Source organism: Procambarus clarkii, chromosome 25 (genome assembly GCF_040958095.1).
Source record: "Procambarus clarkii isolate CNS0578487 chromosome 25, FALCON_Pclarkii_2.0, whole genome shotgun sequence".
NCBI classification, from domain to species: domain Eukaryota; kingdom Metazoa; phylum Arthropoda; class Malacostraca; order Decapoda; family Cambaridae; genus Procambarus; species Procambarus clarkii.
Window position 1 is genome coordinate 1,095,740 of NC_091174.1, and position 17,468 is coordinate 1,113,207.

General features: G+C 43.7%; 1 protein-coding gene across 7 annotated transcripts in view; it reads left to right on the forward strand.

The window, feature by feature from the left end:
* The window catches only part of ATP8B (ATPase phospholipid transporting 8B), a 405,277-nt gene that overhangs the window by 175,309 nt on the left and 212,500 nt on the right, over nucleotides 1-17,468 (forward strand). For all 7 annotated transcript variants that reach the window (XM_069331137.1, XM_069331131.1, XM_069331133.1 and 4 more), the window contains exon 3: nucleotides 16,128-16,340. In XM_069331137.1, coding sequence (XP_069187238.1) covers nucleotides 16,128-16,340 — 213 coding nt within the window. The remainder of the gene's footprint in view (nucleotides 1-16,127; nucleotides 16,341-17,468) is intronic.

Sequence of the window (17,468 nt, forward strand, 5' to 3'; positions counted from 1 at the left end):
ATGCTCTCGGACGCAGGTTCGAATCCTCGTCACGGCCCTCGTGGATTTGTTCATTTGATGCATCACGCAATTGTGATTTCTGTGTGTTGGATTTATAGATAGAGCTAGTACATACAGTACCTAAAGCCACTAGTACGCATAGCGTTTCGGGCAAGGTGTGGGGGAAACACACTAGACTAAAACTTAATACTAATTAAGATTATAAATAAATAAGTATAAATCGTGTTGAAAGTGGGGGGGGGGGGGCATGGGAGAAATCAGCAATTTAAACAAGTTTGTCAACAAACAATATTGTTTGAAAATAGCAGGACATGGGTTGACATTTCGGGGGTAAGGTAGGTTACATGAAGTTTATTAGGTAGTACTTTGTTTTTCTCTTAAACTGGTTGAGAGAGGTACAGTCTTTGGCATGATTAGGAAGGTCATTCCACATTCTGGGTCCCTTGATTTGTAGAGCGTTTCTAGTTTGGTTAAGGCGCACTCTTGGAATATCAAATAGTTAGTTGTTTCTGGTGTGGTGCCCATGGGTTCTGTTACAACCTTCAAGGAAGTGTTTAAGGTCAGGATTGACATTATAGTTCAGAGTTTTAAATATATGGCCTGGCGTTCCGCGAGCGCTATGTCATAGGTTCGTATCCTGGCCGGGGAGGATTTACTGGGCGCAATTCCTTAACTGTAGCCTCTGTTTAACGCAACAGTAAAATGTGTACTTGGATGAAAAAACGATTCTTCGCGGCAGGGGATCGTATTCCAGGGACCATAGGATTAAGGACTTGCCCGAAACGCTACGCATACTAGTGGCTGTACAAGAATGTAACAACTCTTGTATATATCTCAAAAAAAAATATATAGAGTACACATGAGAGGATGTGCGGTGGCTTAATATCTAACATAGTCAAAGATTTAAGTAAGGGTACCGAGTGATGTCTGGGGCCAGAGTTTGATATTGTTCTAATAGCATCTTTGTGTTGAGTAATTAAAGGATACAGATGATTTTGGGTAGTGGAACCCCAAGCACAAATACCATAGTTGAGATAAGGATAGATGAGGGAGTAATAGAGCGTCACCAGGGCAGGGCGAGGTACATAATATCTGATCTTAGAAAGAATGCCAACAGTTTTAGAAACTTTTTTTTGCTATATTTAGAATGTGACCCTGGAAACTCAGCTTGTGGTCGGTGAGGACACCAAGGAATTTACCATCAACTTTGTTACTGATTTGGATGTTGTTTATTCTTAATTTGATCTGAGGATTTATTACCAAACAAAGTATAGGTTTTGTCAATGATAAGGGTGAGTTTGCTAGCAGTTAACCATAGATGGACTTTATTTAGTTCAGTATTCACAGTAACATTCAGAGCAAGGGCTGGAGAAAATGAAGGTTGTGTCATCAGCAAATAAAATTGACTTGGGGTGATGAGAAGCATTTGGAAGGTCATTAAAGTAGATGAGAAAGAGGAGAGGGCCAAGTATGCTGCCCTGAGGAACACCAATGTTGATGGGTAGGGTGGGAGAAATGGAATTATTCACAGAAACATACTGGAGCCTGTCAGTAAGGTAAGACTGAAGGTATGGCCTCTGACTCCATAATGATGTAATTTAAGAAGGTTTTGGTGGTTGACTGTGTCAAAAGCCTTCCATAAGTCAACAAATAACCCAACAGGGAACTCATTTTTATCAAGAGCTGCATTTATCAAGCTAATCATACTAATCAGTGCATCGTTAGTACTTTTTTTGGGTCTGAATCCATATTGGCAAAAGCTAAGTATATTGTGTTTGGCTAGATAAAAGTAAAGCTGCACGTAGATTAGCTTTTCATATATTTTTGACATGGTTGGCAGAACTGATATAGGTTTGAAATTGTTGACATCAGTGAGATCACCACATTTATGGACTGGGGTTACTCTCGCTTTTATTAGAATATCCGGAAAGGTTTGGAGTTCAAATGATTTGTTGTAGAGCAATTTGTTGTAGGGTGGAGTAAGAAATCTGGAGGCTTTTTTGTAAATAAGAGTTGGTATCTCAACAAGGGCACTTAATTTTGTTTTAAGAGAAATGATTATCTCATTGACATCAGTGAAATTGGCGGAAGTTAGGTACAGAGACTCTGGATAGTTACCTGTAAGGTAGTCCTTAACATTAGTTAGGGAGGATGGAATAGCGTTAGCAAGGGATGTCCCAATGGATGATAAGAAACTATGGAATTCAATAGCAGTGTCAGAGGCTGAAAGCACACCATTGTCATTGGACAGGAGTATTGGTTTTTTATTCAAAATCTTTTTTGATCCTAATATTTGGGAGATAGTGCTCCTGTTTTCTTAATGTTGCCCTTAATTTGGTTAAATTTATTTTCGTAGTATTTTATTTTGGCGCTCCAAATTATTTTAGACAGCATGGATGAGTAAGTCTTTGAAACTTCTTTGGAGGTTATAGGTTATCTTGAGATGATTTCGGGGCTTTTTAGTGTCCCCGCGGCCCGGTCCTCGACCAGGCCTCCACCCCCAGGAAGCAGCCCGTGACAGCTGACTAACACCCAGGTACCTATTTTACTGCTAGGTAACAGGGGCATAGGGTGAAAGAAACTCTGCCCATTGTTTCTCGCCGACGCCTGGGATCGAACCCAGGACCACAAGATCACATGTCCAGGGTGCTGTCCGCTCGGCCGACCGGCTCCCACGACTGGAGACGACTCCTATTCTATACTTCTTCTCATAGTCATATTTTTTGTTAATATATTTAAGTATACCCCTAGTAAGGCATAGATTGTTTAACCTTTTAGTTGACTTGTTTCGTTAGCATTGGACAGTAGGTGTTATAGAAGCTCAGAGTTGTCTGAAGAAATGTTTGCACTGCTAGGTTGGTGTTCACTATGTCACCTAATTCAGTCTCCCAGTTGATATTAGCAGCAGCAATACAGTTGCTTATAGAAGTTTCATTATGCAGCCTAAAGCTTATCTTCATTGTATCTAGAGGTGGTTTATTAATGTTGGTTAGGAGAAATGTGGGGTAATGATCTGTGGTCCTATCAGTGATTATCCCTGAAGTAAGTGGAGAGGTTATGTTAGTCCAGATGTGGTCAAGAGCAGAGGCTGTACTATCAGTGATTCTAGTAGGTCTAGTGATTAAGGGTATGAGCAAGCAGGAACTCATACAGTTGAGGAAACTAGCAGCATGAGGGTTATCAGGCTCGCAGAGGTCTATATTTAAATCCCTCGAAATTATTAGTTGGTGTTTGTTAAGTCTGTTTGCTAGTATTAGATGTCTAAGGTTAGAGTTGAATTCAGACACATCAGTGTTAGGAATTTTGTAGACTGCTCCCACAGTCTGGACAGCCTCGCCACCCTTGACTCTGAAACGGGAAAAGATATACTCCCCACAGGGGTCTCAAGTTCTAATTACTTTTAAGTATGATAGTTCTTGGTGGTAGTAAAGAGCAGTACCACCACCTCTCTGTATTGGTCGACAGGTGTGAATTGCTGAGTAGTTTGGTATGTTAAAGAGTTGTGTAGTATCCACTTTTTAACTACGTTTCAATAAGTATTACAAATGAGAATTTGTTGTCAACTGTTTGAATTAGGGCACTAACATCATCAAAGTGTTAACTTAGAGATCTTACATTCAAGTTAATGACAGAAACATTGTGATTATATGTTAATACATTGTTTACATCATGTGCTGTACAATACCTGCAATTTTGATCATTAAAGTGATGATTGTCATAGATACTAAATAAGAGGTTTAGGTCTTGGTCTATACTAGTTTGCACAAGAGGGCTGTTTGACGGTAAAAAAGGCAATTATAAAAAGATCTAGATATATAAAATAACTAGCATGAATTGCAATATAAAAATTGGAATAGGTGAAAATGAATTATACAAAAAAAATGTAATTGGACAAATAAAGAAAAAATAGATGACAAGTAAAAAAAAAAGATTATAAAAAGAATAACTGTTAGGAATACAAAACTTTGTGAATTCCTAAAATTACACTATTCAAAATGTAGGTAGATTACTTTGAGGTATATTCAGGTACACTGAGAGTAATAGTTTACACTACAGGACACAGGCAAAGCCAGGGTACACTGGAGCATGGGGATATGGGGAGGCTAGGCAACCTAGGTAACAATGACACACAGGTTACCTTGTCTTGGTGACAAGGGGGTTAGATAAGAAGAGGCACAAGTGATAGGGTTGTATCAAGTCAGTCTGCACTGACTGATAGTGTTAGCCAGGTCGGTCAAACCTCACTGGGCGAGAAATGCTGTTTGAGGGTATCCTCATTCATTTGTTATTGTAAACATTTTATCTGAAGGAGTTTTCCTCACTTTTATCATGTCATCTCTGACAAAGCACTGGGATCACACCCTGGTGTTTATTCTGGATTTGTCGCAGGCCTAGAGAAGTTTCTGCCTTTTTCTGCTCAAGCACTCATTGATGTAAATCCCATTTTTTGAGGATACTGCTGTCTGGACAAGATCGCATTTTAGGGACTGGGTAGCTAGCTTGAGGCGAATTTTTTTTTTTTTTATCCTGATGGATTCTTTTTACCTACTCTGCCGGCAGTAATTATGTCTGTTTTGTTGACATTACAATTCAGTTGGTCTTCTATGAAAGCATGTACAATATTAATACACTTCTCACCTTGACTTTCCGCATGAATGGCTGAAGACGACACAATAACAGAGTCCAGCAACTTTTGCTGGTCTTGTTCATCCTGGGAGATAGATTGTTGAGCGGTTAAATTACTGATACAAGCATTCATTTTTTTCAAGAGCTTCCTCTTGTTGTTTGGCGGATTCATTGCGTTTTCAGTTGCGTATTTTCATCACGGAGATGGTTTATATCATGCTGGAGTTGATGTTGGTTAGTGAGACAAGCACTAACCTCCTCGGGCCACATTCACGAAAGCACTTACGAACGTGTACATATTTCCTCAATCTTTGACGGTTTTGGTTACATTTATTAAACGGATTACAAGCATGAAAACTTCCCAGTCAACTGTTGTTATTGTTATAAACAGCCTCCTGGTGCTTCGGAGATCATTAACTGTATAATAATTGGAAACAAAGCCGCCAAAGATTGAGAAAAAATATACAGGTTCGTAAGTGCTTTTGTGAATCTGGCCCCTCGTGGAGAAAGGTTATTGTTTGTTGATGTAGGTTCATGCTGTTAGTGCTGTTAGCTTGATCCTCACTTTATAGGCTCCGAATGATGGTAGTTTGAGCCTCAATGACTAGACATCGCTTGTTTTGTCTCTTCTAGACAGAGCTCTTAACACTCTGGACAACCTCTCAGTAACTCGCCATCTTCAATCATTATCAGTACTTAACTGGGACAATGAAACTCATTGAGGCTCTGGTACTCACAAGACATGCGCAGTAAATCTGGATATCTCGTCAAACGGATAGCTGCTAGTAGAAGTAGTAGGCATCCATCAGGCTCAGGAGACTATGGAGTTGCGCTCTGGTTGTCGGTCTGGAGTGGCCTCTCCAGGGCGCAAAGCCAGGGTAGGTTGATACAGGGGAGAAGCTGTTACCCATGTAGCAGGTTCCCCTCTCCACGGCGCCGAAAGTCTCCATTGGAAAGGCAAACAGCTGATAGTCTTGCTCAATTATTACACAGTACTCAGTGGTTAGCTAAATGTGTAGTTAAGTAATCACTCACACCACAAACATCCACTAAGGCCAAGATATGTGTTAACTGTCTTTTGTTTTTCTGATCTCTGCCGTCAACCTTTCACCTTGGGGGTGAACGGTAGAGCGACGGACTCGCTTCAGGCAGGTCGGCGTTCAATCCCCGACACTCCCAGTGGTTGAGCACCATTCCTTCCCCCCGTCCCATCCCAGATCCTTATCCTGACCCCTTCCCAGTGCTATATAGTCGTAATGGGTTGGCGCTTTCTCCTGATAACCCCCCCCCCTCCTTTGCCGTCAACCGTTCAGGTGCTAGTTGACAAAAAAAAAAAAACATCGGGTTCACTCAGAACTGCAACACATTTAATCTCTCAGCATCGCGGTCAACACCCGGGCCGTGACGACTGTTATCGCGGTCAACACCCGGGCCGTGACGACTGTTATCGCGGTCAACACCCGGGCCGTGACGACTGTTATCGCGGTCAACACCCGGGCCGTGACGACTGTTATCGCGGTCAACACCCGGGCCGTGACGACTGGCGTCGCGGTCAACACCCGGGCCGTGACGACTGTTATCGCGGTCAACACCCGGGCCGTGACGACTGTTATCGCGGTCAACACCCGGGCCGTGACGACTGTTACCGCGGTCAACACCCGGGCCGTGACGACTGTTACCGCGGTCAACACCCGGGCCGTGACGACTGTTATCGCGGTCAACACCCGGGCCGTGACGACTGTTATCGCGGTCAACACCCGGGCCGTGACGACTGGCGTCGCGGTCAACACCCGGGCCGTGACGACTGTTATCGCGGTCAACACCCGGGCCGTGACGACTGTTATCGCGGTCAACACCCGGGCCGTGACGACTGTTACCGCGGTCAACACCCGGGCCGTGACGACTGTTACCGCGGTCAACACCCGGGCCGTGACGACTGGCGTCGCGGTCAACACCCGGGCCGTGACGACTGTTATCGCGGTCAACACCCGGGCCGTGACGACTGTTATCGCGGTCAACACCCGGGCCGTGACGACTGTCATCGCGGTCAACACCCGGGCCGTGACGACTGTCATCGCGGTCAACACCCGGGCCGTGACGACTGTCATCGCGGTCAACACCCGGGCCGTGACGACTAGCGTCGCGGTCAAGGGTCATCAGAGTGTCAACGATGACTTAGATGACCCTTGATCATGTAGCATTCTTGAGGTTATCTTGAGATGATTTCGGGGCTTAGCGTCCATGCGGCCCGGTCCTCGACCAGGCCTCCACCCCCAGGAAGCAACCCGTGACAGCTGACAACTCCCAGGTACCTATTTACTGCTAGCTAACAGGGTGTAACAGGGGTAATCAGGGTGAAAGAAACTCTGCCCATTAGTTTTCCGCCTCCACCGGGTATCGAACCCGGAACATCAGGATTACGAGAAGCGCTGTCCACTTAGCTCTCAGGCCCGTATACCGTGGGGCCTATACCTATACCGTGGGGCCTATACCTATACCGTGGGGCCTATACCTATACCGTGGGGCCTATACATATACCGTGGGGCCTATACCTATACCGTGGGGCCTATACATATACCGTGGGGCCTATACCTATACCGTGGGGCCTATACCTATACCGTGGGGCCTATACATATACCGTGGGGCCTATACCTATACCGTGGGGCCTATACATATACCGTGGGGCCTATACCTATACCGTGGGGCCTATACCTATACCGTGGGGCCTATACCTATACCGTGGGGCCTATACCTATACCGTGGGGCCTATACCTATACCGTGGGGCCTATACATATACCGTGGGGCCTATACCTATCAACCCGTTCTCGCAAATTTAATAAGTCAATATTGACTTATTAAATATGTGCATAGGTGACATACTTAACATAATAGTTTCCCTTGAAAAGCTTCATAGAAAACACCGACCTTACCTAACCTACTTAGTATGTTAAGATAAGCATCTTATTGCTTCGTAATTACAATTATTACCTAACCTATACCTATAATAGGTTAAGTAACAATTGTAATTACGAAGCTATAAGATGCTTATTTTAACATACTAAGTAGGTTAGGTAAGGTCGGTGTTTTCTATGAAGCTTTTCAAGGGAAACTATTATGTTTAGTATGTCACCTATGCACGCAACTAATAAGTCAATATTGACTTATTAAATTTGCGAGAACGGGTTGTACCTATACCGTGGGGCCTATACATATACCGTGTGGCCTATACCTATACCGTGGGGCCTATACCTATACCGTGGGGCCTATACATATACCGTGGGGCCTATACCATGGGCAAACACGGGCTCCTGTGACACACACACACACACACACACACACACACACACACACACACACACACACACACACACACACACACACACACACACACACACCTACATATCTCCGTGTGTGACTTGACGTTTGAGTTTGGAGGTGTTCCCCAAACGTCTCCATCCTGCTGCGGGAATCGAACCCGTCTCCATATCAAGAGAGGATGTGGGTTGCAGTGCGTAGTTCTACTCCAGTGTTTCTCAGCGTGTTCCCAGGGAATTAAATCATTCCACCGTGTCAACCACTAATGATGGACCTGACGGCAGCTTGTACTTGAACGTACAAAAATGAACTGTTGTATTTTTGTATTAAAAACTCCATTATTTTGTATTATTTTATATTATTATATTTATATTATTATTTATATATTGTTTTATATTATAAAAATGTGAAAGAGCAACTATGCAATTTATGCCTGTGCTAAATGATCCTAGGCCTATAAATGTACTATAATATAGTACATATTTGTGCTATATTGGGCCTATGAAAGTTTAGGTTCGTCTTTTCGCCTTCCCTGTACAAAATTAATAGTACAAAATGGAACGTTTATGAGGTGCAACAGTCCTTTTTTGTACGTTTGATCAGTAGTTGCTATAAATAATACCTTTTTGGGTGACAAGTTGAAAGATTGCAAAATTCTATGCAATAGTGTAAGCCATAGGAAATAATATTTAGATATCACAAATCGTTTGCTGCATAGTTATTTTCATGGAGTTGCAGTGTTGGGACTTGACGTCCCAAATTTGTCCCAGCCGGCCATTAGCAGGACGTGAAAGTGATTGCATCGTTTATCACCACGCAAGAAAGTAGTCAAATTTTCTTGGGTGTCAGTTTGTGTGGTGAGGAGAGGCGGGGGTGACACACAGGTGCTAAAACACAGGTGGGGCTGATTGGAACGTTTGGACACTGGGTTCTGATTGTATGTGATTGTGACACTAGGTCACAATCACAGGTGAGGCACAATCTGCGGTGGGATTGTCAGCTCACAGGTGAACAATATACTGACAACAGTGAGATAGATCACAGGTGAACAATATACTGACAACAGTGAGATAGATCACAGGTGAACAATATACTGACAACAGTGAGATAGATCACAGGTGAACAATATACTGACAACAGTGAGATAGATCACAGGTGAACAATATACTGACAACAGTGAGATAGATCACAGGTGAACAATGTACTGACAACAGTGAGATAGATCACAGGTGAACAATGTACTGACAACAGTGAGATAGATCACAGGTGAACAATATACTGACAACAGTGAGATAGATCACAGGTGAACAATATACTGACAACAGTGAGATAGATCACAGGTGAACAATGTACTGACAACAGTATAGAAGAATACAAAAATCTGTATTCTCTTGAGCGCAGGCGAGAGAGATACATAATAATCTATAAGTGGAAAATATTAGAGGGGCTGGTCCCAAACCTGCACACAGAAATAACATCACATGAGACCAGAAGGCATGGCAGGATGTGCAGAATACCCGCGTTGAAAAGCAGAGGTGCAACAGGTACTCTGAGAGAGAACTGAGAATTCCACTATTATAGATTATTAGAGCCGGTCGGCCGAGCGGACAGCACGCTGGACTTGTGATCCTGTGGTCCTGGGTTCGATCCCAGACGCCGGCGAGTAACAATGGGCAGAGTTTCTTTCACCCTATGCCCCTGTTACCTAGCAGTAAAATAGGTACCTGGGTGTTAGTCAGCTGTCACGGGCTGCTTCCTGGGGGTGGAGGCCTGGTCGAGGACCGGGCCGCGGGGACACTAAAAAGCCCCGAAATCATCTCAAGATAACCTCAAGAAGATCAACCAGGCTGTGACTCATACGTCAGGCTGCGAGCAGCCACGTCCAACAGCCTGGAGCCAGATTCACGAAAGTACTTACGAACGTGTACACCTTTCCTCAATCTTTGACGGCTTTGGTTACATTTATTAAACAGTTTACAAGCATGAAAACTTCCCAATCAACTGTTGTTATTGTTATAAACAGCCGCCTGGTGCTTCGGAGCTCATTAACTGTTTAATAATTGTAAACAAAGCCGCCAAAGATTAAGAAAAGATGTACAGGTTCGTAAGTGCTTTCGTGAATCTGGCTCCTGGTTGAGAAGACCATCAACCAGGAGGCCTGATCAGAGACCGGGCCACGGGAACCTTGAACCCCGGAATCAAAGCAAGGTAATCACAAGGCAGCCTTCATACAACACAAATCCAAAGACAAATGAACCTTTGCTCTCAATACTGAAGTTTGAAATTCTTCCAAAGCATCAATTGCTTCACAAATTGCTATATATATATCAGCTAAGGGTTCTGAAATTCAGCAAAATTGGCACTTGCATTGATACGCAATTACCCTTCAGTGCCGGTAAGGGTTTACGAACTGATGAAACCAACACAATAACCGGCTTCCCGCCGCTCCATTTTTAAATTTCCCGCCCCCCGCTGGCAGACTGCCGCCACCTCTCGCCTAACCGTCACCCTTCAGACAGGTTACTGATGGGGGCTCACTCAGGCGCCACCAACTATTTTTTTTCCTTCCCAAGCGCACCTCTCAACTCCTGCCTTGCTTGTAAACGATAGGAAGCCGACCAAAGGAAGATTTATTGGCGTTTGCAATTGGAGCAGCAATCTTCGAAGAAATTCTGGTTTCATATTTATTGCAGCACATCTAAAATTGAAAAAAAAAATGTGACAAATACTATTATAGCAGAGAGAATTCCAGGAAGCAGTCTGACTGAACAGTCACATACAAATTAAAATGAACATTTAAAAACGGAAACCATATATAAAACTGAATTAAATCACACTATTGAACGGAAAAAGAAATGTAAAGGATCTAGGAGTAATCATGTCGGAAGACCTTACCTTTTATAGAACACCATAAAGTAGCTGTCACGACTTCAAGAACAATAACAGGTTGGATATGTGGTGGGTATGTGGGCCTGCGGGCCGCTCCAAGCAACAGCCTGGTGGATCAAACTCTCACAAGTCAAGCCTGGCCTCGGGCCGGGCTTGGGGAGTAGAACAACTCCCAGAACCCCATCAACCAGGTAACCAGGTATCAACCAGGATAACAAGGACCTTCCAAACAAGGGATGCCATACCAATGATGATACTTTTTAAGACACTAGTGCTCTCTAGGGTGGAATATTGTTGCACACTGACAGCCCCATTCAGAGCTGGAGAAGTTGCTGACCTGGAGAGCTTGCAAAGACCCTTTACTGCTAGAATTCACTCTATAAGTCATCTTAATTATTGGGACCGATTAAAAAGTTCTAAATCTGTATTCTCTAGAGCGCAGGCGAGAGAGATACATAATAATCTACACGTGGAAGATATTAATGGGGCATGGTTTCAAATCTGAGCACACAAGTATTGCATGAGACCAGTAGGCATGGCAGGATGTGCAGAATACCCCCGTTGAAAAGGGTCATCAACATCAGAGGCCCGAGACTGTTCAACACGCTTCCACTACACATAAGGGACATAACTGGCCGACCCCTCACAGTGTTCAAGAGAGAACTTGACAAACACCTCCAAAGAATACCTGATCAACCAGGCTGTGATTCATACATCAGGCTGCGAGCAGCCGCGTCTAATAGCCTGGTTGCCCAGACGACCAACCGGGAGGCCTGGTTGGAGATCGGGCCGCGGTGCTGTTGATCCCCGGAAGGTACAAAAGGTAGACGCAAGACAGCTGGCCCGTCATCTTAAACAAAGGCCAAAGTCCATTCCACGCACCCGCCAAACCCCCCTGTTTATGGATGAAAAACGGTTTACACACAATCCAACCCGCCCTCAACTCAAGTCCATTCCATCCAGCGGTCGACCCCACAGCCGCGTTCATAAATTTTAACATGCTGTTCACTCAAAATAAAAAATGATCTCAAATAGAAATCAGTATTGTTATATATTAGCATATTGTGTAATATTTAGGCATTGGTTAGGTTTTTAATTAGGCCTAAGGAATTAAACCTTAAGTCACTGGAAGACAAGAGTTAGGGGGAGACATGATCGCCACCTATAAAATTCTCAGAGGAGTTAACAGGGTAGATAAAGACACCATTTAGCATGGCAGTATACGAACATGGGGACACAGGTGGAAACTTAGTACCCAAATGAGCCATAGAGACGTTAGTTTTTTGTTTTCTACCACAGACGTGGCCACACGTTTACTGTGTTAATCAGCATATATACACTTTCTTCTGTGACACTAGCTCTCCACATATGTCACTTGCTTAATTTAGAAACTGTACTTGAGGTCGATCTCGAACCCATCGTTGATGTGACGACTTATATTGAATTTTGTAACTAGCTCATCAAGATTGTAACTTGCTTAGCTAAATGAATTGTGGGGTTCAGTCCCTGAGCCCATTATGTGCCTCTGTAACCCTTTCCTCTACCGCCCACTAGATGGGTATGGGGTGCATAATAAATGAACTAAACTAAACTAACTCCATGGAGAGGATTAGAGATCTGTTAAACAGTAATGTAATATGTTCAGTAAATTATTGAACAATCAACTTCGTCAGAGCAGTTAACAGGTGGAACAGGTTAGGCAGTGATGTGGTGGAGGCTGACTCCATACACAGTTTCACATGTAGATATGACAGAGCCCAGTAGGCTCAGGAACCTGTACACCAGTTGATTGACAGTTGAGAGGCGGGACCAAAGAGCCAGAGCTCAACCCCCGCAAACACAGGTATGTAACACACACACGGAATGTGTGTGTGTTAGAGGAAAATATATGTAATGGACATAACAGGAAAAATAGATTGGTTAGAAAGGCGGGGGTCCAAGAGCTAATAGCTAGAATGTTATTTTTTAGTTTAGTTCATTTATTATGCACCCCATACCTATCATGTGGGCGGTAGAGGAAAGGGTTACAGAGGCACATAATGGGCTCAGGGGCTGAACCCCACAATTCATTTAGCTAAGCAAGTTACAATCTTGATGAGCTAGTTACAAAATTCAGTATAAGTCGTCACATCATCAATGGGTTCGAGATTGAGCCGGTCGGCCTAGCGGACAGCACGCTGGACTTGTGGTCCTGGGTTCGATCCTAGGCGCCGGCGAGAAACATTGGGCAGTTTCTTTCACCCTATGCCCCTGTTACCTAGCAGTAAAATAGGTACCTGGGTGTTAGTCAGCTGTCACGGGCTGCTTCCTGGGGGTGGAGGCCTGGTCGAGGACCGGGCCGCGGGGACACTAAAAAAAAAAAAAAAGCCCCGAAATCATCTCAAGATAACCTCAAGATATAACCTCGACCACAAGTACAGTTTCTAAATTAAGCAACTGACATATGTGGAGAGCTAGTGTCACAATTGATATGTTTGTCCTGCACACCGCCCCCCATCCAGTGGGCAGCGGTGGATAGGTTACAATCACTCAGTTATTACCTACAGTTAGCAAACTGGGGATATTTGGCTAAAATCTCTGGTAGCATCTTGAGGTTATCTTGAGATGATTTCGGGGCTTTTTAGTGTCCCCGCGGCCCGGTCCTCGACCAGGCCTCCACCCCCAGGAAGCAGCCCGTGACAGCTGACTAACACCCAGGTACCTATTTTACTGCTAGGTAACAGGGGCATAGGGTGAAAGAAACTCTGCCCGATGTTTCTCGCCGGCGCCTGGGATCGAACCCAGGACCACAGGATCACAAGTCCAGCGTGCTGTCCGCTCGGCCGACCGGCTCCCTTCTTCAGATCATTTTGAATTAAATATTTACACATCTCTGGAACATTTGTTATATAATTGTCGCTAGAATCTGTAGGCACAAATAGTACACACATTGCCCTCCCTGTCAGAGGCCTGACAGCTGAGTGGACAGCGCTTCGGATTCGTAGTCCTGAGGTTCAGGGTTCGATCCCCGGTGGAGGCGGAAAGGTACCTGGGAGTTAGACAGCTGCCACGGGCTCCTGGGTGTGTGTGTAACAAAAAGGAAGCCTGGTCAAGGACCGGGCCGCAGGGACGCTAAGCCCCGAAATCATCTCAAGATAACCTCAAGATAGCCTCAAGATAATCTTCGTGTTCCAGATTCAGCCCGCCTCCGTGGTGTTGATAGCCGCCAGGGGCCAGATTCACGAAGCAGTTCCGCAAGTACTTACGAACGTGTACATCTTTCCTCAATATTTGACGGCTTTGGTTACATTTATTAAACAGTTTACAAGCATGAAAACTTCCCAATCAACTGTTGTTATTGTTATAAACAGCCTCCTGGTGCTTCGGAGCTCATTAACTGTTTAGTAATGGTAAGCAAAGCCGCCAAAGATTGAGAAAAGATGGACAGGTTCGTAAGTCCTTGCGTAACTGCTTCGTGAATCTGGCCCTAGGTCTGGCTACCCCAAAAAGCTCACCAATACTATTACACTACATAAACATAAATATTATCTTTTGTACACCGCGCGACACACTGACAATTAATACAATTAAAAAGGTATTGCAGATAACAGTATAATTAAAAAATAGAAGCCACATATTACATTCTAATCAAAGTTTGATACTAAATTAACATTGATGGATTAAATGGATTCCGGAAATGTTGAACTGTTTCTCCAGGTTTTTAGTCAGGATATCTTTCGTGGCACTCATTCCGTTGCTTAACATTTTGTCGTGGTATTTGTCTGTGTTGTGAGAATGAAACTCGAGTATTTTCTAACACTGAAAAACTTGGAGGGATTTCAGGGTTAGAAAATGTAAAAGATTACTCTTAAAGTTGGGTTTCAAAGAGCTGTAGTTTCATCTCAAAGGTATGAATACAGTCATAAAACTGTCACTAATTGATTACGTTTTTGTGTTCAGATAATTCGTGTGTTTTGTGATATTCACAATGAGTGCTACGTCTCGAACCTGCTCATTATCTTTCAGTAAGTACGAATACTTTCCTCTCTGTTCCATAAAAATCTGTATTTGCCTACCCAATTCATTAAAGCTTTATAGTACCTGGATTATACCTGGATGGGGTTCTGGGAGTTGTTCTACTCCCCGAGCCCGGCCTAAGGTCAAGCTCGACTTGCGAGAGCTTGGTCCACCAGGCTGTTGCTTGGAGCGGCCCGCAGGCCCACATATCCACTAGAGCCTGGTTGGTCCGGCACTTCTTGCAAGAAAACTGTCCGGTTGTTTCTCGAAGACTTCGACTTTTGTTCCGGCAATATTTCTTGGAAGGATATTGAACAGCCGTGAGTGTGTGTTGTTGATACAGTGTTCTGTGTGTGCTAGTGGTGCCTCTACTCTTCACTGGTGCTATTCTGCATTTCCTTACATATCCCTCACTCCAGTATGTTGTTATTTTACTATACAAATTTGGGACCTGGGCCCTCCAGTATTTTCCTTATAGGTTAGCTTTTTCATCTCGGTACAGCTCGGTGCATTAACCTGCGAGCATCAGCATGATAACACAGGTCCTGGTGGCTCTCATGTTCATCCAAAGAGCAGTTGAACGTCTGTAGTTAATAATTCGTGACCGTGTAAAGTTCACTGTCATGACATCCGTGACATTATCCATTTTTCATGTTTGACTGCACAACCCTTCAGTATGAATAATGCAATGGCAGTCGAGAAAATGTATAGTGCTAGTGCATAATGTTGATGGAGTATCGTGAATGAGTCTTCAGCGGTGTTTACTAGTCAAACAGTGCACAGATAATTCCAAGATATAGTGAAAAAATTCACTAAATTCAAATTCAAATGGGCGTTGACTACTCTGTGTTGAGTATTGGAAACTTGTGAAGCACGAGCTGATGTCCTCAGTAGACCAGAGAGTGGAATCCAGGTACAATCCAGGTGTATTGTACCTGGTACATACCTGGTACAAACTCTACTTACCGTCCTCAAGCGTGTTCAGGCGTTACTGTGCCTCTTCCCACCACAGGGAACTAGACTGAAAGTAGGCTCATGGGATAGGGAAGGGGGGGGGGGGGGTTTGTTGGGTCAAAGAGCTTTCTCCCTCTTTGGTTTGACTTTTAACTATTAGAGCGCCGAGCGCTTATTGCGCGTCAATGACCTTATCCCGGCACTTAACAAAACTACCTTATCAATCAGCCATTTCATTTAAACCATTGCGATTAGATGTAAATATCGTGCAATTTACTTTCAGAACAAAGAGAGTTCCATGTTACACACACACATCTAATGCGTACTATTTCGTTTGTTTTTTCAGAAAAACTTCATCAAAACGTCGAAGTACACAATGCTGAACTTCATCCCATACAACCTTTTTGAGCAGTTTCAGCGTCTGGCCAACTTCTACTTCCTGTGTTTGCTGGTGCTGCAGCTGATCCCCGTCATCTCCTCCCTCTCCCCCATCACCACAGCCGTCCCCCTTATTGGGGTACTCACCGTCACCGCCGTCAAGGATGCCTATGATGACTTTGTGAGTACCGTGAGGAGCCTTGAGCTTGTGACTGTATATAGTGCTGAACCTTGAGTTTGTGAGTATAGTGCTGAACCTTGAGTTTGTGAGTGTATAGTGCTGAACCTTGAGTTTGTGAGTATAGTGCTGAACCTTGAGTTTGTGAGTATAGTGCTGAACCTTGAGTTTGTGAGTATAGTGCTGAACCTTGAGTTTGTGAGTATAGTGCTGAACCTTGAGTTTGTGAGTGTATAGTGCTGAACCTTGAGTTTGTGAGTGTATAGTGCTGAACCTTGAGTTTGTGAGTATAGTGCTGAACCTTGAGTTTGTGAGTATAGTGCTGAACCTTGAGTTTGTGAGTATAGTGCTGAACCTTGAGTTTGTGAGTATAGTGCTGAACCTTGAGTTTGTGAGTATAGTGCTGAACCTTGAGTTTGTGAGTGTATAGTGCTGAACCTTGAGTTTGTGAGTATAGTGCTGAACCTTGAGCTTGTGAGTATAATGCTGAACCTTGAGTTTGTGAGTATAGTGCTGAACCTTGAGTTTGTGAGAGTATAGTGCTGAACCTTGAGTTTGTGAGTGTATAGTGCTGAACCTTGAGTTTGTGAGTGTATAGTGCTGAACCTTGAGTTTGTGAGAGTATAGTGCTGAACCTTGAGCTTGTGAGTGTATAGTGCTGAACCTTGAGCTTGTGAGTATAGTGCTCAACCTTGAGCTTGTGAGTGTATAGTGCTGAACCTTGAGTTTGTGAGTATAGTGCTGAACCTTGAGTTTGTGAGAGTATAGTGCTGAACCTTGAGCTTGTGAGTGTATAGTGCTGAACCTTGAGCTTGTGAGTATAGTGCTGAAGCTGTGTTTGTGAGTATTGTCTTGTACTGAATCTTGTGCTTGTATTGTATAGTGCTGAATCTTGTGTTTGTGACTATTTGTTTAGTTCTGAATCTTGTGAGTATTATATAGTGTTGAATCTTGTATTTTTAAGTATTATATAGTGATGATTGTGTTTGTAAGTATTGTACTGAGGTGAATCTCTTGGTGAGTATTGTATAGTGCTGAATCTGTTGGTGATTATTGTATAGTGTTGAATCTGTTTATGAGTACCATATAGAACTAAACGTGTTTCAGTTCTTTATAGTGATGAATCTGCCT